Below are 23,752 nucleotides of genomic sequence, written 5' to 3'. Positions count from 1 at the left end.
GCTAGTATCTAATTGGAATTGTGTCTTTACCTTACAATTTGTGTTTTATAATTGTGATACATGTAAATGCAAGGGGGAAAATGGGGCACTACAGTCATTTATCATGCAGTATAAAACTAACAGCTTTCTTCCTTTTTGTAGCATTTAATGCAAATTTAACAGATTTAATTACATTTTATAAATACTTAAGTACTATTTTTTTAAAGTGAAATATTAAAAGTAGAGTACTACACAACTCATTTAGCATATAACTTTTGGAATTAAATTTTACAGGGAATCTGTACTTCACAAGCATACTATTTAAAAATGTTTTTATGGTGGCAACTTCTAGTAATACTTTGTTTTGACTGAGAAATGAATAACTTTTAAATTTCCTTCTCTTTAATAATAATATAATATAATATATGGAGATATACATATCTCAGAACTGGAAGGGATCCTAAAAGGTCATCAAGTCCAGCCCTCTGCCTTCACTAGCAGTACCAAGTACAGATTTTGCCCCATGTCTCTAAGTGGTCCCCTCAAGGATTGAACTTACAACTGTGGATTTAGCAGGCCAATGCTCAAACCACTGAGCTATCCCTCCCCCTGTTAAACAGTGACAACTTTCTTACAGAAAGATGGTTATTTATCTATATTGTAACTGTTGCTCTTTGAGAAGTATTCAGCTCAGGCATGCAGACACCCAGCAAACTGAAGCCAGAGAACTTTGCTTAGCAGTATCCATTGAAGCAGCGCCCACCCTTTGGCCCTTGTAGTCCCTCCCATGGCTATATAAGGGCAGCGGCGCCCCAAAACCCCTCAGTTCCTTCGCACTGGAATCCACGGCTGAAAGCTCTGAGGATGGAGAATGGAGAATGGAATGCATGTCTGCACCCACATCTCAAAGAACAGCAGTTACAATACAGGTAAGTAACTCAACTGGAATTGCTCATGTCAGAGAAAGACCTTTGAATTCATAGAGACTTGTAGGGGCCCCAGTGCACTCAATTTTTTGAGTTGGAGTCAATGCTGACTTTGCTTTGTTCAAAAGCAACTCCAATCAATGAAAGAAGTCCACAGTGAAGTGGACATGACTGAGGATTTATTCCTCAGATCTGCCTCTCATTAGCCAATCATCTATTCAGGGGAAGACATGAATTCCCCTCCTTCTGAGACAGGCTACTACCAGTCATGCATTTGGTAAAGATGCATGGCTTTTACTGATAGTGTTGACTGGCAACAAGGAATCTCAGAAATTTCCTGTGGCCTGGGAAAACCACCCAGAAATAGGCATCCTGAAGATTGAGAGCAACAGACGAGTTGTGATTTGATGGGGGAAGAATAGTTGCCAGGGTAACCATGTGGAATCTCATATACTTGATGTATTTGTTGAGACTGTGGAAATCAAGGATAGGTCTCACCTCTTCCTTGGACTTGGGGATTAGGAGGTACCGAGAGTAGAATCCCTTTCCCCAGTGAAAAGGAGGAACCTCCTCTGTAGCTCATAGAGCACGCAAATTCTGGACCTGCTGAAGAAGCAGTGGTCTGTGAGAGGCATCCCTGAAAAGAGATGGGAAGGCAGGATGGAAAGAAACTGTATGGCATAACATGATTCCACAATGCTTAGAACCCATCTGTCTGTAGTTCTTTCCCAAGCACTGTAGAAGCAAGACTGCCTGTCCCTGAATTGAGACTGGGTTGAAACCATTCACAATTGGTGTGTTGTTCTTGATATGAAAGTCCAATATGCTGCCTCCCCAAAGATGGAGGATGGGCTGGTTGGGTAAAACTAGACCCAGAAGATCTTCTCTGTGATTTTCCATTTTCTGGAGAAGCATTGCTGCCTAGCATGGTCAGATGACTGGCAAAAGATGACTGGCTAAGAGCAATACCGCTGGTGGTGTTGCTCACCCACAAAATGACATCTCTTTGTGGCCTGGGTGTAAAGCCCCAAAGATGGTAAAGTATCTCAGGAGTCCTTAAAAATGTAAAGTTATCATAGCTCCACAGGTCTAGTGTTCTCGCATGGCTCTGGAATAGTCTCTGGGAGGACACCGTTAGAGTGTTAACCCCCTTACGGTCATATTCTTTCACTGGAGTAAGCCCCTAGGCTTCACCGCCTCCTAAGTATGAACTTTGGAGCCTTCAGCACCCGTTTCACACTGTGAGTTTCCCTCACATTGGCCACCTGAGGGAGACTTGCACACCCAAAGGAGCAATGTATCCTCAACCTCTTTAGACTGGAGTGACTCTCAGACAGTATTGTAAAAACAGAAGGGTTTATTAGATGTCTGGAACACAGTGCAGAAAGGTCTTAGTTAGCATCAAGAATAGAAAACTATAGCATCGTCCACCTGGGTCAGTCCTGAGCCCAGACCCCCTCTTTGTCTCCAGTACAGAAGAGAATCTTGCTTCCAGCAACCCATACTATATCACACCCAAAGGGCCCCTCCTCCATCCTTTGTTCTGATTCCTAGGCAAAACAGGTCACCTGGTCATCCACCTCAGCTCTTTTTTTCTCCTCCTTTTTTGCCCTACTCATATAAACAAAGTTAACAAGAGTCAGGCTATGAGAAAAAATCAGGCCCCGTTACAAAGCAGATGCCTGTAGGTTTGCTATCCGATACATGAACTAAGTATTCACATAACCCCCCACATTCCAGAACACCCCCAATACAAGGTTATGTTGTAAACACACTCGCCAAAGATGATACCGGGACACACTGACCCCTCCTAAAGATAAAGATGATGGATAGAGATGTTTTGATTGAACCAACATGCATAAGGTAAAGGATGGTAATTAACCATGTCAGAGGGGCAATATGTAACTTCTGCCTTATTCAGTGCACAGAATAGATGGTGTTCACTTAATAATGAGCTTTTCAGTATTTTGTTTTGTTTTCATAATTCAAAGTGTGACCCATGCCTTACTTCCTACATGCTATTCAAACCCTGCTCTGAAAACAGAATTATTAATTTCCTTATGGGCTTTTGTATGACAGTTATCACTATAGCATCTGAGTACTTCACAAGTTTTAATGAATTTATTTTCACAATACCCCTGTGAGGTGAGGGGGTGGTACTACCTCCATTTTACAGATGGGGAGCTGTGGCACAGAGATTAAGATAAAAAGTTTCCACTAATTTTGGGTGCCCAATAAAATACATCTAGGACCTGATTTTTCAGTATACTTGGTATTATATAGCTCTTACATGTTCAAGGCACAGCTCCACAGACTTCAGTTGCAGCTGTGAATGCTCAGCATTGCAAATCAGGTCCCAGGTCTCAAGTTGGGCATCCAGAAAATGAGGAACACATAATTAGTGACCATTTATCAGCTGGAAACTCTTCCCCCTGTGGGAAAGTGTACTCAGTGATAGCAAAAGAGTGCTTGGCTGCCAAATCGGCAATCGAGAGCCTGTGGTACTACCTCCTAGGAAACAAGTTCACACTAGTTACAGATCATGATGCTCCCTTATGTTGGCTGAATGTGATGAAAGAAACAAACCAGACATAAGATGGTACTTGTTGCTACAACCATATACCTTTCAGATACATCACTGAGCAGGAAATTTGCATCACAACACCAATTTTTCTGTCCAGGGAGGTAGCCTATGCTAGCCAAGGCAGGGCTTCAGTCTTGCGAGGCAGATATGTAATGGGGTCTACCAAGCCCCATACTGAACATAGAACGGGGAGGAGAGTCCCTCCTGTTTACAAGCAAGCAGCTTGGAGCTTCCGGTCATGGAGGCAGGCACCCACTGCTGCAACCAATAAAAGAAATAGGGCTTGCTGTAAAGCAAGAGTGCAGAGAAGGAAGGTGAGGCAGAAAGGCCTGGGTAGCAAGGTGCTGAAAACTCTGCACCAGGCTGCCTCCAAACACCTAGGCAACTGGAAGAGATGACATGCCTAGGAAGTGAGCGGTTGACAGGCTGAAAGGAAGGTGAGGCTTCAAACACGGACCTCACCAAGAACAAACTAAGGGGTGCCAGCTGCCAGTCAGATGAAGTTGAGGCCCCTTAAGAGGCCACCCCAAAAGGCTGTGACAGTCAGCAACCATGGAGAACAATAATATATATCTAGATTTCGATAGGTGCTAGCTGATTACTACATTTTTATTTATAAATGCAGATTTAAAACAAAACCATCAACTTGAATCTAGTTAGATAAAAAAACATGAGTTAAAAGTACTTTCAGGTACTACACTTGAGTCCCATAGCCAATGTTTTTCTATTTTCAATCTGTTTTTCTCTTCCCTGCTGCTGGGTAGAAAAATTCATACAAACAAAAGAAAATTTTCTTCATATAAACAAACAGAAATTTTATGCAAAGTATTGTCAAATGCACAAAATAAGGAAACTGAAAATGTTAGTTTAAAATGTCCCTATGTAGGAAAAAAAAGGATGAGCAAAATAGTCTTTAGCAAAATTACTAAAATTGTGCAATTAGATCCTACAGACATAAAAGTAATTTTTCTTCGGGGGAAAAAAAGATAAACATCTGCAGAAGCTGAAAAACACATGATGTACTGACTGCAGGCAAATGCAATAGCAATCAGGATTTTAAAAGTTGCAAATTTGGATATGGTGTGCTTAATGTAATCTGAGCATTAAAATTTATGTTGGCATAGAGAAATCTTGTTTTGTTTTGTTACTGTATGGTTGATAAGGTAACCTGTGAATACTCCCTCCCAACATCTTGTATCAAACCAGTATTTTTAAAGAAAAAAATATCAGTGAGTCTGATCAGATCAAGGATACTTCTCTACAGACATGTAGCACTATAAGTCGTAAGTGGAGCATTTGTGAAAAGCGATGATGTGCTTGTCCACCATAAGCTAGAACTTACAATTAAAAAAAAAAAAAAACTACAAATAGTCAGTATTTGGATATTCCTAAATTGTTTGACATTGAGGACCTATCAGTTAAAGATTCAACTTTTAGCTTTGATTGCAAATGACCTGTTTTAAACATACTGCAAGCGTATTGTATATCAGCACCCCCCCGCACAAATAAACAACCTTCTCTTACACTGACTAGAACTATTACAGTGTCTGATCCAAAGCCCTATGAAGGTCAGTCTTTCATGGATTTCTGTCAGCTCTGGAGCAGGCCCACAGTCATTTTTGCAACTTTTTATAACAAAGACTTGATAATGAGAGAGGTCTGGAGATTAAAAGGTAATCAGTATGAGGGTTTTTTGGGGGGACTGGGGGGAGCGGAAAGCGTGGAATCAATTTTTCATTATACCTCTAAAATAAGTCATAATTAGCACAGTAAGTTATTAACTTGATCATGTGATTTTTTTCTCTCTTCATTTTATGACCTCGGTATTATTTTCTGTTACACTTGTTTCATTGAAGATAAACTGTACTTTTACTAGGATAATGCAGTCTTTTGTTACTGTCACAGCATAATAAAAACCAGAATTTGCTACATGTATCCAAAGAAATTTGATTTAGATTTTGCAACTTGATACATCTTTGCTCCCTGAATATCAATATCTTGTGAAGCTTTGTTTTTCAACATGTCTGAGTTTTAGTTTTTAAAGACACATTTTGCACACTTTTTCACACATGCAAATTATTCATTTTATACATCTTACAGAAGATGTCCAATTTTTTCCTGCACTTAAGTATCTCATAATGCTCATTTTTGAAGAACTTATAGGAGGACTCGATACCATTAAAATATTTTCTTTGTGATTTATTATTTTATTTCTGCATTTTTGCTTTTTAGACTACATGTTTGCAGCTTAAAAGCAAATGGGAAAATAAAGATTGTCACAACATTCAACAATTTTGGATGAATTATTTAAAAAGAGGAAAAGTCCAAATTTGCTAAATTGTCCACGACCTTTTAGGTTGTTGGTCAAGACTGACAGAATGTTTCATTATAGAGAAGCCTGATCATGGGGGATTGGTCCTGCTTTGAGCAGGGGGTTGGACTAGATCAGGGGTCTCAAACACATGCCCGCCAAGCTCCCCATGCCCACACGCCTCCCCGCCCCTCTGCCTACCCCGTGGCACCGGGAGCCCCGCACCGCTCCCTGAAGTGGCTGGAACTATGTCCCTGCAGGCCCAAAGGGGTGGGGGGGGGAAGGAAGGGGAGTAGAGGGCTCCATGCTCTCACTTCCAGGCACTGCCCCCCGCAGCACCCATTGGCCTGGAACGGGGAACCGCGGCCAATGGGAGCTTTGGGGGAGGTACCTGGAGGAGCAAGAGCAGTACATGGTGCCGTTCCCCCTCATGCCCCCAGGACTCTGGCTGCTTCCTGGAGCACAGGAGAGCGGAGTGGAGCAGGGCCAGGGGCCAGAGCGGAGCGGGGCCAGGGCAGGCAGGCAGGGAGCCTGCTCTGGCCACGGTGCGCGGTGCTGCCACGCCGGCGCCGCTCTAGGTAAGCGGTGCTGGGCCGGAGCCCGCACCCCAACCCCCTGTCCAGAGCCCCCTGCCACACCCTGCACCCCAACCCCCTGCTGCACCCCTCACCCCTCCTGCACCCCAACTCCCTGCCCTGAGCCCCCTGCCGCACCCTGCACCCTGACCCCCTGCTGCACCCCTCACCCCTCCTGCACCCCACACCCCAATTCCCTGCCCTGAGCCCCCTGCTATACACTGCATACCTCCTGCACCTCAACTCCCTGCCCTGAGCCCCCATCACACCCCGCACCCCTCCTGCCCCCAGGGAGGGGGCAGAGTTCGGGTGAGGACTTCGGGGAAGGGGTGGGAATGGGGGCAGGGAAGGAGCGGGAAGAGGCAGGGCAGGGGCGGGGCCTCATGGAAGGGGTGTAGTGGGGGCGGGGCCGGGGGCAGCAAGGGGTGGGTGTCAGTGATGCAGCCCTCGGGCCAATGCACTAGTCTTCATGCGGCCCTCGTGGTTATTTGAGTTTGAGACCCCTGGACTAAATGACCTCCTGAGGTCCCTTCCAACCCTGATATTCTATGAGTCTATGAGTCATGTAAACACTTATGCAAATGAGTTATTTTGCTCAAATGAGTAAAGTTACTTATAAGCATAAGTGTTTATAGGATTGGACCTAAATATATGTATTTGACTAAAATGAGAATGCATATCTAGGTGACAGTGTCAAATAGTTTTTGCCCTAAAATTTAGGTTTTATTTATAAATTTTGTTTTGCTAATTAAGGCCCTCAGCCTGCAACTGAGTCTGCATGTGTGGGCCCCTGCTCCCTGTGTAGCTCTCTTGACTTCCATGGAGTTCTACACAGGGATCCACCTTTACTCATCTCATTGTGGGATTAAAATTATTGGCCTTGATCATTCAATGTGATTCATGAAGCCCAAGCACAGTACAAATGAAGTCAGTTGGGCTCTGTATGGATGCAGGGGTTTATCTATGCACCTTTGATTGAGGAGTTAGTTTTGCCTTACTGTTATAAAAGTAATTGAAACAAAATTTGGTGTGTTTAGATTTAAATATTTCCTTGCAGTGTTTGCAACCTAAGCAGGCAGCACTGTTAAGTACAGGAATTAGAAAGTGAAACTGATCTGAAAGTAACTACAAACTTTATCCGAAGAAGTGGGTATTCACCCACGAAAACTCATGCTCTTATATGTCTGTTAGTCTATAAGGGTGCCACAGGACTCTTTGCTGCTTTTACAGATCCAGACTAACACGGCTACCCCTCTGATACAAACTTTATGTTTCACTTCATCTACTGCACTAGGAAATGGAAAGAGTAAACACAGTTTATATACAGCCTATTTATTATGGCTAAATTACATTTTTCAAAATTATTTCAGAGGTAGGGGTTAAAATCAGTATTTTAAAATAACAAATTTCCCTATTACAATAACAACACAACAGATTGACTGACTAAAATATTTTTTTAAACTACTACAATATTATATAGTCTGCTTGCTGGTTGTTGTTTTGTTTTTTCATTTCTCTCAGCTTTGAAAGTCAGGTAGAAAGTTTCACTTCTTTACACACTTTCTACTGATATTTTGTCTCATGAACTAATACATGCTGCAATATTGGGTTGCAAATGGTGCAGGGGAATGTCTATGTGTGTGTGTGTGTATATAGTTAAGTTTATAGTCCAGTGTGTGTTTTAAATTAAATTAAATTCTCTATTTTAGATAAAAATCTATTTTAAAATCTAAAAGTTGGGTCCCAAGTGCCCAGACACTAAGAGCAAGGATTTTATTTTAAAAATGAAATAACTACTCTTGTCCCAAACACAAAAATCTCAATTGAGTGATCATAAAATTTTAATTTGACATTGCTCAAGCTAATTTGTGACCTGCAAAATGCAGTGCAAAGAGGGTAATAGTTATACGTCTTTTTTCCCCCCCAATGTCATATTGATTTCTGAAGTCAGATGTCACAAAGGGAAGCAGCTATAACAGAGGATTAGATTGGGTTGTGTGCAACATGGTAATGCAATATTATAATGTCCCTTCATAATAAATAATAATAATATATATTTACAACTGTCATTCTATTGTTTTGCAGTGGCTGCAAAGGGTTTGGTGGGACAAATTCTGAAAGTGACATAATTCTTGGATGGTTAGGCACCACATTATTATTAAAGTGATGACAGTGATATGCTCTCGGGGGGAGGGATAGCTCAGTGGTTTCAGCATTGGCCTCCTAAACTCAGGGTTGTGAGTTCAATCCTTTAAAGGGGCCACTTAAGGATCAGGGGCAAAATCAGTACTTAGTCCTGCTAGTGACAGCAGGGGGCTGGACTCAGTGACCCAAGGTTCCTTCCAGTTCTATGAGATAGGATATCTCCATTAATCTTAAACTACTAATCTCACAAATTTTAATTACCAGTAATGATGACACAGGGTAGGAAACTATAGTTCAATGCACAAGAACTTGAAAGTTAACCAACCACAAAGTGTATTTTCAAACACAGAGCTAGAAATTTTCAAAAGTGATTGTAGGTGCCCAACAGGTGGAGAGAACAGGCTTGATTTTTCACAAGGGCTGAACAGTAGGTGCCCCAGGAAAAAACAAACCCATGAGTGATGCCTTAATAGGGTGACCAGATAGCAAATGTAAAAAATCAGGACAGGGTTGGGGTATAATAGGTGCCTATATAGTAAATCCCCCAAATATTGGGACTGTCCCTATGGGGACATCTGGTCACCCTATGCCTTAAGTTGGGCACCCAGATGTGAGGCACCAAAAACCATGAGTCATTTTGGAAGTGTCTACTTGTTTTCGCACATCACGTCGCTTGCTCACGCCGGCTTTAAGGAGGGGAAAGCCGCTGTAGGGCAGTGTCAGATACCTACTGTGCACTGAGACCAGGAGGGCCAGCAGCAGCAGCGCCACACTCAGAGCCTTCATCGCAGAGCAGCTCCTGCTGCTCTAACTCTCCCCCAGGGACCCCACATGGGGCAGGGGCCGCAACCGACACCTGCCCCCGCCCCCGGCTTCAGGGCAGGGACGGGCTCCCCCCCTAGGCCCCTCTTCCACACACCAGGGCAGGGCCAGGCCCCACTTCTAGGGCAGCAGGCACTACCGGCCGCGGCCACCTCAAAGGTCCGAGCTCATCCACTCCCACCCCGGCTAAACTGCCGCCTGCCCGCCCCCGGCGCAGGCTCGGCCCTGATGCGGTTACTTAGCAACCGTTCCCTAACTAGCGGCCAATCCCCGCCTTCCGTTCCGTCTGACCTTCAACCCGGAAGTGAAATGTCAGTTCACGGGTTCTAACCGAAAGGGCTGAGGGCACGCGGGCACGGCGGTGGTGCCAGGGACGCCCCTTGCCCGGTGAGGGTGGGACGCAATCAGTAACACACGCCCCGGTGTGTTTTGGGCGGGACCCCCTCCTCCCAGAGCCCAGCCTGCTGGCGCTCTGCACAGAGCCGCTTCCCATGGGGCTCGGGGTGTGTGTGTGTCAATTGCTGTGGCCTCTTCCCGCCCGTGGCACGTGAGCGCGACTCAGTGAAAGAGGGGCAGGAGCCTCCCGACTCACAGCCACACCTGCGGGCGCAGCAACAGGCCAGTGAAGGATATTACACAGCATCTCCGCCCGCCCCGGAGCAACGTGTCGCACCTAAGCACAGACGGCAGCGGGGTGGGAGAAAGGGCTGAGATATGCGGCCGAATTGGGGAGGGGGCGAGATTAGTCACAAAACAGCGGTGCAAAGAAGCCTGTCCCCGGGGGCTGGGGAGGATGACTGTACTCTGGGGACACCCCCCACATCGCAGTCAAGCGCCCCCGGACTATGGGCAGCAAGGGAGTCCCCCCCCCCTATAAAGAAGGGCGCTTGGGTAAAGGGAGGGCATCTCCCTTGGCCTTCCCTGCAAAGAAGAGGCACCTCCTCACTGCTCCCCCATGGAGGGAGCCACCCAAGTGTTTCCCTCCACCCATGCACAGAGAGGGGACCCACCCTGCCCCCCTCCGGGTGGACGGGGACTCCTCAGAGCCGCCCGGCTCCCCCACGCCTTGCCCGCGAGGAGGGAATCACCCCGCGGCGAGGGAGCCCACCATGGCCTGAGCCGACTCGTGTGCCCGGCGCTGCCCCCGGGCCTGTCCCTTTAAGGCCCCTCCCCTCGGCCGCGGCGCTGGAGCCCGGGTGCTGTAAGCGGCTCGGCGGGGAGGGGGCTGATGAGCGGCGGCTGCCGGAGCCAACGGGCTGCGGGGAGGGAGGCGGGCGCTGCGGGGGTGTCGGGTTAGAGCGAGGCGTGACCCAGTTGACAGGCGCTGTGAGCCGCAGGGCAGGAGCGAGCCGTGCAGGGGGACGCAGGGGACGGCCGCCGGGTCAGTGATTTCCCCCCATCTCCGGTGAGCCTGGGGAACGTGCAGCTCAAAGCCGCCGCCAGCCACAGCACCATGTACCCCGGCAACAAGCGGAAAAAGCTCTGGAAGGAGGAGAAAGGTACCAGCCCCCCGCAGCCTTGTCTCAGCCGGGCAGGGCACCCTATCTCCCCGCCGGGTGGGGAGCCCCTTTCCCTACCTGCCCGGGGGGGGGGAAGTACTCCCTCCCCATCCGCCCTACCTCTTGTCCTGCCCCACTTTCCTAGTGCCCCCCCCCCCGTCCTCCTGAGGGGCAGTGTAACCCTCCCTCCTCAGCCCAGTGGGGCAGCTGGTAGGTCCCTTGGCCCCACTATCCTTGCTGGGGGGCAGAGTCTCCTCCTCCCCCTTTGTCTCCTTGTTCGTCCCCCTGCTGCTGTCTCAGTGGGACAGGGTCTCAACCTGCCTTGCTGTACTCTGTGAATGGTTCTCCTGGGTTTTGAGCCACCCCCCTACCGCACTGGCTCTGAGGTGTGAGCTCCCCAGTTGCTCTTATGCCTTAAATTTCTCTCTCCTCTTCCACCATGTGTGGGCGGTGGTGCTGGAGCTAGGGGTTTTGGAGATGCTTCCCCACCCCCTGGCTTGAAGTAGTACCATGGTTTCTATCAGCAGCACCCCCACTATAAACATTGTTCTAGCACCCCTGTTTATGGGTCATCCCCCCACTTTTCTGTGTGCTGCACCTTTCGCTGGGGTACGTGTCTTTACTCCCAGTGTTTCTCTTCTCCAGCCATCCCTGTGTGTGTCAGTCTGGCCACGAGCCTCCTTTCTTTCCTTTGGTATATTTCTGCTATCTTTCTCAAACAATCACCCTTTCCTTGTTTGTGACTTCTCCTTTTCCTTGCGTTCTCTGTCCCTTTCTCTTCCTTTGCATGACTGCGGATTCTCCCCCTTCCTAGACCCTTATTCAAACCTGATCTTTCTCCCAAGAGGCTATTCCAATCAGCACGAACCCATATTTGTATTGTGTGTGTTTAAAACAAAACTTGTTTTGTTGGTTTTTTTTACATAGGGATGACATGTTGTGAGATAACTGTGTGCTACTGGGGGGATGGGTGGGGGGCTGGGGGGGAGAAACATGAAGTGGAGTGTTTCTCCTTATCCTTACCCCTTCTCTCTTTTCCCTTTTATTTTCTAGATCTAGGTAGGAAAATACATCTGCAATGCTAGTTATCACAAAACAGACATAGAATAGAGAGAGAAGTCTGAAACAAGTTCAAGTGTCTAAAAGCACAATACATATTTTTTTAAAAGTAGCTGGGGGAGGTTGGAAAGAAAAGAGAGGGCTACACAGAAACGGAAAACTGACCACTTCAATGGCTCTAACTGAAGGAAACATTTTGAAACCAAATATAACTTTAAATCTCACAAACTTATTTTTATCAAATGCTAGTTTTGATTGAGAGGCCATTTAAAATGGAAGAAGAGAAAAAGGTGTTAAATTGGAAAAATACAGGTGAAATATTTCCTTTATAAACTACTCTGTAGAAAAAATAAACATTCCATACAATGCATGTAAAAAGACAGAACTAACACTGAATCTACTGCTATAAAGTTAGTCATATGAAAGGTTGGTATGTTTCAGGTAGGTGAGAAATAAATTCTGTAAGCTACTAAATTAAGTGTTTAATCCAAACATAACTCCACTTTAACTTACATGGCTTTTTATTGTTGTGTTTAACTATTGAACACGGATAGTAGCTTAAATAAAACTTATTGATCTTCTTGGCACGAACCTTGCAATGGCAGCTAAGTGAAATCTTCATGGTAGAAAACAGCTGAGCCCCCTCCTGTGAAAAATGTTTCCCTTTTTAGTAAGGGAACTGACTTTTAGAACTGTATCCTGCCTTGAAAACTCTGTCATCAATCTAATAGGAACGTTTTTCTTCTTCTTAATTGGATAAAGAGCAACTTGTCCACAAACACAGAATTACCGTCAAACTGATCTTGCAATTTTGTATTGACTGTTTTGAAGACAATCCAAACATACACACAATAATAGAAACAGTACGAAATCCTGTTACCAATATCAACTAATATAAATTAGTTCAGTTGTTTAGCCCTGGAAACACTTATGTTGACCTTCTATTTAATGTTCACATAAAATGAAAAACTACACTCTTAAGCAGCTAACAAGTATGACAGACCATGTAAAGTATTATTTTCTTTTTCATATTTTGTTGTTGCCGTTTCTTCTACTGTAGGATTCCTATAATTTATTATCAGTAAGGTAGCACATGGAAGCCAGGGCCTTGTGGTGCTAGATGTTGCATGACCATAACAGACTGCCACTACCTGAGAGAGAAGACAAAGTCTAAACATAACTTCATAGGGGGGGAAAAGAGCAAAACAAATACATAATCCATCTGCCTGAGGCTAGTCCAACTTCTTATGTTTCACCTAAATGTACAAGAAGTTATTTATGTGGCATGGGCTCTACGGGCAAAAACTACTTACATGAGCTGAGATTTTAATCTTGCATGCCTGATGCTATCGTTCCTACTTGCAGTGGATAAAATGACAGTCAAATTGTGATGGGCACTCTTAATTTGGAGCTCCCTTCTGTTGCTGAATATTCAGTATCTTTAATATATGATCAAGCAATACTAACTTCCTGCAGAAATGTTAAAGGGATGCACTTGGTTTACTTAGGGGCGTGTGGGGAGGGGAGAGGTTTATAAAACTTAAAACTATGAATGCTTTCTCCCATCCAGCAGAGAGAAGAAATAGGGACTTCACATTTGCAGGCAATTACTGTACCAAAGTTGATAGAAGATCCCTAAGCATGAGCAGCATTCTAATAGGAATCTCAGCACCTTTCTACCTCTGACATTTGTCAGGGGAGCTTCTCATCAAGGGTGTATATCCTGGATTTGGTGGTGAGGGATGCTCCTACTTCATCATTTCTATTGAGGCTGTCCATTAATGTCTAGTAAATGTCCTTCAGCCTTGATTAATCTCTCTCGCTTTCTTTTTGTAGCTGTGTTGGTCCTGGGATATGAGAGAGACTGGGTGAGGTGAGTTGATATTTTTATTGGACTAATTTCTGTTGTTGAAAGAGACAAGCTTTTGAGCTTACATACCTGAAGAAGAGCTCTGTGGAGCTCGAAAGCTTGTTTCCTTCATTAACAGAAATTGGTTCAATAAAAGATGTTACCTCAACCACCTTGTCTCTCATTTGATTCCTAGATGTCAGTACTGCAATGTCTGTATTGTAGATGCCTAACTTCTGGATTTTTTTTTCTTTTTTTTTTTTTTCCTCCGGTGGTTGTCTTCCTACTAGGTGAATGCCTGCAGTGTCTGTCTGTGGCTGCTGAGCATTCACAAGCTGCAGCAGTGTGAAATTGACCTTTTTTCTTTCTGTTTCACTCTTTACCTGGATCTTACAATTTCATGTTAACACAAGAGCCGGCTCTCTGCAAACTAAGGAAAATAACACTTCATTGATTCACATTTGAAAGGTGATATTTACAGCTACGGGTATTAGAGCCTTTTCCGAGAGCTTACTTTAACAGAAACTGATAGTTTAGGACTACACTGCTCCATACAAGTAAGTGTCAAGCCCTGCTAGTAATAAAGACATAGAAGAATTTTGTTTCTTAAAGGCAACAAAATGACTTGTACCCTTTTCACTAAAATACAGTAGAACTCTGTTTGCTTGTCTGTCCTGCAGCTCTGAAGTTTTGAGTGTGTCTATAGTACCAATTGATCTCTGCAGTTTGAGGTTCATCTTTCTGTAGCACATGTGAAATGTCTGTTGTATTCTGTGCTCTCGAGGATTAAACAATTGAATTTCATTGAAATTTTATTGAATAATAATCTCATGACATTGATTCTCTCTCAATTTTTTTTCTAAAGGTCCAATTAAGGTACATAACCTGGAGGATTGGAAAAAATACATCATGTTTAAGATGGTTTAAAAAAATATTGCAATGTAAAAATGTTTAAAATGAGAGGGAGTCTCCTTTTTATAGTGAGAAGTCAAACTTTGATTATTGGACTTCAGTTTTAGAAATTTCTAAGTATAATTTACATCTCCTGAAAGATACCAGTGTTTATCTGAGCAGCAGCCTCTCCATCCTGCTGAATCACTGTGTCTCAAACATGATCTGAAAATACAATTTTTAGATGGAGAGTAACTCCTTCCCCATTTCTGTCTAGTCCTGGGCCTCCACTAAGAGCAGCAGATATGATATTGGACTACGATCTCAAGAAGGAAAAACATTTGGCTGCTTCAGATAATGTTAAACATACTTGTATGTGAAAATGAACTAAATGCTTTTAGATAAACTTAACTTGTATTACGTAGTTCACTTGTTACTATACCCAAATTATGCTTATATGGAAAATGACTGCCAGAGGCTAGACTTGAATACAAGAGTACTGGTGTGCTCTGTAGTATTGCCCCACTTTCTTTTTATGGAAGGGAGAATTTATATAATGCTGTAAGAAGAAAAAGGGTTAAACAATCTTATTATAACATTTTTATATAGATGAAATGGCTTCCCACACAAAACTGGGATTTATTATGCTAATAGAATACATAGAGGTTGAAATTTATTCGTCTGCCTTTCCTCTCACCCATATGACTTTGGCATATGGGTTCTAATAGCAGCTGCAGCCCTTCCATTTCATTTGGATGGAGTATACCCACTGAGGTTTGTAAAAACTCTGGAACCTGGGATGGTACTTCTGGCCCATTCCCCCATGTTGTCATGCATGCCCTTTGGAATCCTCAGTTAATATGTTATGAATACCAGTATAGGAACCTAGGATGGATGTGGGCCTGATATTAATAGAGATCAACAGAACACTGGATCCTGAGAGGACGAAAGGTCTAATCTGTGTTTCTAATGCATCTTGTGGTCATAAGCAGGTTTCTCAAGGGATAATATGTTAATACAACACTAAATGGGCAACAAAGATTTTAACAGTGAAGTGTAGTCTGAGGTTTTGTGTCAAGTTACTGCTGACTTATTCCTGTTACAATCACTGCTAAAAACATTCTCAGTCTTTTGTTAAATCCACAGAAAAAGAAGGAAAAAAATTAAAGCATTTGAAACTAAAAGAAGTAATGCTTTCATTTTACTAATTGCCCTCTTCCTTTAGCTGTATAAAGCCTTTTTTCAAAATAAGGGAAAACCCTGTTTTGATGGTCTCTTTAGATTGTATGAATTGTCCTTTTATTTTTATTTATTTTTTTTTATTTAAGGTGAGGGTGTTGATTTTTTGAGGTAGTCTTGAGCTGTTATAAATCCAATCCTGTTTCATTTAAGACAAAACAAATTCCCATAAGAAGAATAGCAAAAATCAGAAATGTGGCTTTTGTCTCTGATGCTCTCTTGCTTTTGACCTAGCTGTTAGAGAAGTACAGGGAAAGCACATGGGTTTATCAGTCACTGCAAGACTTGGAAAACAGCTACCAACAGCAGGCTGTTTTAAGGCATTACTTTTAGCTTCCCTATCTGGTCACAGGTTTACTACAGCAGGGTTGCAAATAGCCTGGCTTAGACAAGACAATTCCACTATCTTTTTGTCTTCTGTTTTAATAAAATAGGAAAGAGAATAAATGAGGTGGGGATGGAAAATGACAAATTAAGGAGGGGGCGATGTCAGGAACCTAACATCCCAGGTGGTGGTCAGGATTTATCTGATGTTGGTGGAGGTGGTGATTACTGATGAAGCCCAGCTGCGGGAGAAGCTGGGTAAGGTGTAAAGCCAGGAAGTTTGCCACAGAAAAAGGCTGCAGGGGCAGAGTCTGCAGTCACTCTCTTGGTACAGAGATGGGGGTGGGAGGAAACCTAAGGGGGAGCAAAAGCCGTGGGATCCTGTCCCTGATAAAGGGGTTTACCCAGAGGAGTTGCAGGGAAGAAAGTTTGTGGAAGGTAAAGTAGGCAGAAGCTCAGAGAAAGAGCAGCAAGATTTGAGACTGTGTAGTCCTTGGCTTCTGAGGATAGGGTCCCTGGGATGGAACCCAGAGTAATGGGTAGGCCCAGGTACATCTACCAGTCACTGGGAAGTGGTGCAGGACTGTTGAATGTGCCATACGGACAGCTGGTTATGTGAATGTTTGATACCCTGAAAGGGGGGACAATATAGTGACCTAGCTGGAGGGCTGAGTCATAGAGAAAGCACCTGGAGTCCTGGAGAGCGAGAGGGGCCGTGGGTTGAGAGAGACAGAAGGGGGTCCTAATCTAGATGCGAGCTGATTTCCACATCTCCCACAAAGGGGCGTCCCCGGGAGTGAGCGTACCCATCACAACTAGCCTTTCTCTCTCTCTGGTTCTTGTTTGCTTTTTACAAACTATTTTACGTAATGGGCTGTTACTTTGGACAGTTGTAGGATACAGACCTCTGCACCTAAAACTTCTGTCAAGAAGCTAATGGAAGATGTGTGCAACCAAAGAATGGAGGTCAGTCTTCTAGTTCAGTGTATCAACATACCAGTTGAAGGACATCTTCTTAGGGCTTATCTACACAGGCATTTTAGTTTGTGCTGAGTTGATCTGTACTAGTTGTGCGCAATATGTAATCTGCGGTAATAGTATGCAAACGGACTAACTGTGCCCTGTTTCAATGCACATGATTATGTAAATGACGGGATTTGTGTGTGCTGTTTGGCATTTCAAGTGGTTATCCCATGGTCCTTTGCTTCATTGCTGAATTGTGTGCATTCTGGCACTTTTTTTGTGGTGCATTGTGGAATATGTAGTACGAGCCAGTAGAATTCTGGGAGTTGGGAGTCAAACTCTGAAAATCCCATGATTCTTTGCCCTCTGTCCTGTGATTACTCTCTGTCTGGCTGGGCTAGCACCATTTGTTGAATTCTGTCGGCCATCATGGATTCAAGAACGTTCTGTGCCCCAGAGCTGGCAATCATGAATACACCAAAGCTGCTTGCACTTTGGTTCAGTTCTCAGCATTGGGTGGCTTTGGCTTTCAATCACTGAGCAGCTGATGTGGCTACAACATTGGCTTCTGCAGCAGCAGAGAGAGAGAGAAAGAGGAGGAGGATGATACCAAGCAACTGGTACTACATGAGGTGTTCCAGGAATGTAATACAGAGTTGTTTCTGGGCTGGGGGAAACCAGCATCAATTGGTGGGAAAGCATCAATTGGTGGTGGTCGTGGTTTGCAGACCTGAGATGACCAGCAGTGGTGACAGAATTTCAGGATGGTGAAGGCAACTGTTTTTTGAAATCTGTGCTGAATTTGGAGCTGTGGAGCCATGTGGAATCCCATGCTTGTTAAGAAAATGAGTTGCCATTGCCATCTGGCAGCTGGCCACCCCTGACTGTTACTGGTCCGTATCTAACCAATTTGGCTTGGGAAGATTGGCTGTTGGGGATGGGAGGCCTTTTTCATGCAGCTATGTGCTATGCAGGTGGTATTATTGTGCTGGGTTACAAAGCTTAGTAATGCTTAGGAGATTATTGGTGGCTTTGCACATATGGCATTCCAGAATAGTATTAGGCACATGGGTCCCATCATTTGCTTCCTGCACCAGATGTTGCAGTTGATGAAACAAAGAGAGGACAATTTCTTCCTGATAGTCCAAGTCCTGATTGTCCACCAGAGCAGGTCACAAACATAAATTCAAGTGGTCTGAAAAGGTCCATGATGCTAGGATTTTTTTAGAATCACTCCTGTTCACCTTAATGAATAATAGTGATCCTAGGGGCAGACTCCCCATGGACATTAATCGAGTGGGAATTGCTCAGGTCTCCTGGGAGACGGACTTTTTTTTTTTTTTTGTTTCCCAAGCTAATGAAGCCATTTACAGGGCACTTGGACAGAAAAAAGGAACTGTTCAACTGTTGCCTTAGTAGTTGCAGAATGATAATGGATTGTGTATTTGGCAATTGGAAAGTGAGCTGGCACTATCTTATGACTAGGCTAGATGCTGCAAAATGACACTGGCCTATGATTATAGCTGCATGTTTGTTGCATAATATTGGTGAGAGTAAAGGAGAAAGTTTTATGGGTTGGAGGCCGAGATACAGATATTTGCTCAACACCATGAGCGGACAGCAAGGCATCCACTGAGAAGTATAAACCACCAGGGCAATACTGTCAGGGATGCCTTTTGTTTTTACTTTGAGTCTGGTGCCTGAAAATGTGCAGCTGTCATCCCTGAGAAGGTCGGAGATTGGATTTTGAGCATTGAAGTTGATTTTTATGGGAAGAGATGTTATGGTACTCTTTATGCTGTGTGCGCTTTTGAGTTTGAACAAACACCTTTGCCCCTCCCCCAACCTGATTCTGCTGTTAAGTTTAATTTTTTGTGCCAAGCATTGCAGAAGCTTAGACTTTTTAAATGGTTTTATTGTCCACTTATGCCAGTAAATAACAACCAAATAAAACTTATAAACATTACAAACTCTCCTTGTTGTGATTAAAACATGGAAGAGAACAAAGATGAGACCAGATGATGGTGATCAACAGATGGCTCAGGCAGTGGTGCTAGAAGGAGGGCTTTGGAATGTTTGACCACTGGGAGGCATTCTCGGACAGAGGACTGTTCTCATGGGAAATAGACTTCTGGGATGGAGGTTGGCACAACTGATTAAAAGAGCTTTAAACTAGGAAAACGGGAGACTGTTTAGAGGTGTTCATTTAATCTCCGTGCCTGATTTTAATATTGAGTGGGAGGGAAAATCAAGTAAGAGCAGATACAACAATGGAGAAAGGAACAGCAGAGGCTAGGAGAGAATGGACATCAAGAGGAAAGCATGTCACTGGTATTGGTGAACAGTCAGGTTATGCTGGCTGTAGAATGACTGTACTTAATCGGGCAAGGAATCTGGCTGAAGACAAACAGAAACAACCAAGATGTCCGTACACCAATTCAGGAGTCTGGGTAACAAAATGGAGGGACTAGAACTACTGGTGCAGAAAGTTAAATCAGATATTATAGGGATAACAGAAACCTGGTGGAACAGTAGTCATGATTGGAGTACTGGTATTGAAGGGTATGTGCTGTTTGGGAAAGATGGTGGAGTAGTATTGTACGTTAACAGTGAGGTAGACTGTAAAGAACTTAGAAGCAGGGCTTTGGAGCTGTGCTCCGGCTCCGCTCTAGCTCCAGGCAAAAACCTGCAGCTCCACTGCTCCGGAGCTGCTCCGCGCTCCAGCTCAGGGCTCCGCTCCAAAGCCCTGCTTAGAAGTGATAGAATGGATGAAATAGAATCTGAGTCAAAATCACATTGTGGGAGAGGAAGCTTACAGAGGCTCCACTGGGATGTTGTTTGAGGTCTGCTAACGGTCCTCAGGATCTGATAGAGACCTCTTTAATATTATTGGGAATTGTGTGATTATTTCATTAAATAATATTTATGGGAGACTTCAGTTTCCCAGATATAGATTGGAGGATGAAAGTCACAGATATTCCTGGATGTGGTAGTGGACAGACTTCTTCATCAAATAGTAATTGAACAACAAGAGGTAATGCAATTTTTAGATGCAGTATTGGTAAGTAACGAGGACCTCATGGAAGAAGTGGTTATAGTGGACAGCCTTGGTTTGAGTGATGTAGGTCTGGAAGGAACCTCAGTAGGTGATCTAGTCCAGTCCCCTGCTCTGAGGCAGGACTAAGTATTAACTAGACCATACCTGACAGCTGTCTTTTTAACTTTTTCTTAAAAACCTTCATTGATTGAGATTTCTCAGTCCCTGTAGGTAATTTGTTCAAGTGCTTACCTATCCTTAAAGTTAGGAAGCTTCTCCTATTGTCTAACCTAAATCTTCTTTGCTGCAATTTAAGTACATTACTACTTAATCACTGAGGACATGACAAGGAAAGCTCCTCTTTATAGCAACCTTTTACTAACTTTGAAGACTGTTATCATGTTCCCCCTCAGTCTTCACCTCTTCAGACTAAACAAACCCAGTTTTTTTTTCAATCTTTCTTCATAGGTCATGTTTTCTAGACCTTTAATCAGTTTCTGTTCTCCTCTGGACTTTATCCAGTTTGTCCACAGCATTCCCCAAATGTGTTGCCCAGAACTGGACGTGTACTCCAGGTGAATCAGTAAGGCTGCGAGTTTGTCATGGAAGTCACAGATTCCATGACCTCTGTGACTTCTGCAGGGGTTGGTGCGCCTTGCTCAGGGGCAGCTCAGGCAGCCAGTGCTCCAGTCATACCGGCTGCTGCTGGGGCAGTCTTGGGCCACCGTGCCATCCCCACCCCCCCAGCAGAGTTTGGCTGTGGGAGGAGGCAGGGAGTTGGGGCACGGGATGGGGTGAGACTGACTGTGGGCAGCACTTACCTGGGGGGCTCTCCGGAAGCAGTGACATCCCCCTCACTTAGCTGCAAGGCGGAGGCGTGGCCAGGCAGCTCTGCATGCTGCCTCTGCCCAGAGTGCTGGCTTCGCAACTCCCATTGGCCAGGAACCAGGTAATCACAGCCCAGAGCCTGCCTCACCCTCTCCCATGCCCCAATCCGCTGTCCCCTCCCACAACCCAAAGTCTGCTGCTGCTTGGGGGGAGGAGGGGAGGCACAGAGCCAGGTAGGGAGCCTGTTGGTCCCGCCAACCCTCCCCCCCCCCCCCCCCACCAGGGTCCTGGGCCACACGCTGCCGCCCGTCCCCAGCACCCGCAGCGCCCCTTAAGCAGCCCCCCCCTCCGAGTTTTAGTCAGGGGAATTTTTAGTAAGTCATGGACAAGTCACGGGCCGCAAATTTTTGTTTACTGCCCGTGACCTGTCTGTGACTTTTACTAAAAATACCCATGACTAAAATGTAGCCTTACTTATCAGTACTGAATAGAGTGGGAGAATTACTTCCCATGTCTTGCTTATAGCATTCCTGCTAATACATCCCAGAATGATGTTGACTCATGCAACAGTATTGTTGTAGTTTGTGATCACTATAACTGCCAGATCCTTTTCTATAGTATTCCTTTCCAGGCCGTCTTATTTTGTATTTGTGCAATTGATTATTCCTTCCTAAGAGGGGTATTTTGCATTTGTCCTTATCTAATTTCATCCTATTGACTTCACACCATTTCTTCTGTTTGTCAAGATTAGTTGGAATTCTAATCTTGTCCACCAAAGCACTCAGAATCCCTCCCAGCTTGGTATTGTCCACCAATTGTGTGTACTCTATATATGCCATTATTGAAATCATTTATGAAGATATTGAATAGAACCAGATTCAGTACAGATCCTTGTAGGACCCCACTTGATATGACCTTTCAGCTCAATTGCAAACCATTGATAACTACTCTGAGTATGGTTTCCCAATCAGTTGTGCACCCACCTTACAATAGGTTGGTCTTCACCAGCGTTTCTCAAACTGGGGGTCCCAACCCAAAAGGGGGTCACAAGGCTATTATACAGGGATCGGGAGATCACAAAAAACATATTGCTGGTGCGAGGAGGAAGGGGAGTACAACAGCCACCCAGCTCTGAAGGCAGCACCGCTGCCAGCAACACTGCAGACATAAGGGTGGCAATACCATGAGGGTGCTCCTATGAGTCTGTACAGTAATTTGCTATCACTTTTTTTGGCAGGGAGTCGCCTTGGTCGAGGCCATACTTCTCTAGTTAGTTTATGAGACGGTTATGTGAAACAGTATCAAAAGCTTTACTGAAGTCGAGATATATCCCACTTACTGCTTCCCCTATCATGAGCTAATTCCATTTAAACTAAATGGAAGGGGGGAGGGATAGCTCAGTGGTTTGAGCATTGACCTGCTAAACCCAGGGTTGTGAGTTCAATCCTTGAGGGGGCCACTTGGGGATCTGGGGCAAAATCAGTACTTGGTCCTGCTAGTCAAGGCAGGGGGCTGGACTCGATGACCTTTCAAGGTCTCTTCCAGTTCTAGGAGATGGGATATTTCCATTAATTTCTATTTCTAAATAAAAATATGCCTGCGACTAGGTTCCTTGAATTCAAGAGGAAACATAATTCTTTTTAAGGGAATTAGGGAAGTTTACTGGACCGAAACTCAAAAATCTGCATATTTAGGAGGGCTGTAATTATTTTCTGCAACTTTGACTTAAAGTATCTGGAGCCTGCATCCCGAGGGGGGGAACATGTAGACAAGGGTTGAAGACCAAATTGGATGAACAAACGTCTCATACAGATGAAGAGAAGGCAGAAAGCCTAGAAGGGATGGATCAGCAAGGAAAGCTGTCTCTTGGCAGTCAAGAAGTATAGGGAGAGGAGTGAAAACTGCCAAAAGCCAAGCAGCAGCACCATGCAAAAGAAATTAAAACCAGTAGGAAAAGGTTCCTTAGCCATATAAATACAAAAACAAGGACTGGGTGGAGATTTAAAGATAAGCTAGATATGGCCCAAAACCTAAACAAATACTTTATTCTTATTTAGAAACTGAGGCAATGAGGAGCTTGGGGGCAGTGTCAGGGTGGTCATTGGGAACAAGGATATGGAAGTAGAAATTACTACATCCCAGGTCATCTTAATGGGACCTGCAACAGGGAGGCCCATTGGTGGTTCACTATTCTGTATCAGCAACTCTTTTTAGGCCTGACATACACATTACACCTAACACTGTTGTCATGATACATGCCACCTTTTGGATATGTAATAGTTCATTGGAAAACTACCTCATCGATTAATATTCATGTGTGATATATGTACAGGGTATGCACAAAGAGTTTCTAAATATGTTCTAGAATTATGTCCGATGGTGTTGGGGAAATTCAGGATTGGGAGGGTCTCCCAGCAAAAAGTAACTGGGCAGAGACAGTTAGGGTGTGATGAGCATGCTTGTATGCTGGCTGTTGGTGTTAGGGCTGTGAGCCACAACAGAACAGCATTTAAGGCACCCATAGTTGCAGGACAGGCAGTGGTTGCAGGACTGGACTGGGTTGAACCCCACAGTGTCACAGGACCAGACCAGTGGGCCCAGATAATCTTATCCAAAAATATGAAAGGATGATATTGCAAGCTGAATAGCAAAGATATTTAATGAATATGTAAATGCAGGGATAGTATCCTATGATTGGAGAATTGCAAATATACTACCTAC

At 44.4% G+C, this 23,752-nt stretch overlaps 2 protein-coding genes across 16 annotated transcripts in view; one reads left to right on the top strand and one right to left on the bottom strand.

Annotated features, from left to right (window-relative positions):
* SEL1L2 (SEL1L2 adaptor subunit of SYVN1 ubiquitin ligase) overlaps positions 1-10,504 on the bottom strand; it is a 68,696-nt gene extending 58,192 nt beyond the window's left edge. Inside the window, exon 1 of the mRNA XM_065590810.1 lies at positions 9,252-10,504. Within this exon, the coding sequence (XP_065446882.1) occupies positions 9,252-9,306 (55 nt within the window). The 5' untranslated portion in view covers positions 9,307-10,504. The remainder of the gene's footprint in view (positions 1-9,251) is intronic.
* MACROD2 (mono-ADP ribosylhydrolase 2) overlaps positions 758-23,752 on the top strand; it is a 1,307,214-nt gene continuing 1,284,219 nt past the window's right edge. For 8 of the 15 annotated variants that reach the window (XM_042847036.2, XM_042847039.2, XM_042847056.2 and 5 more), the window contains exon 1: positions 758-908. In XM_042847036.2, coding sequence (XP_042702970.2) covers positions 851-908 — 58 coding nt within the window. In that variant the 5' untranslated portion in view covers positions 758-850. Of the gene's footprint in view, positions 909-10,534; positions 10,842-16,335; positions 16,642-23,752 lie in introns of those variants that run through there. The other 7 variants (XM_065590817.1, XM_065590816.1, XM_065590811.1 and 4 more) reach the window with 4 other exon arrangements.

This window comes from Chrysemys picta, chromosome 3 (genome assembly GCF_011386835.1).
Source record: "Chrysemys picta bellii isolate R12L10 chromosome 3, ASM1138683v2, whole genome shotgun sequence".
NCBI lineage: Eukaryota > Metazoa > Chordata > Testudines > Emydidae > Chrysemys > Chrysemys picta.
This window is presented reverse-complemented; position numbering and strand designations above follow the sequence as displayed.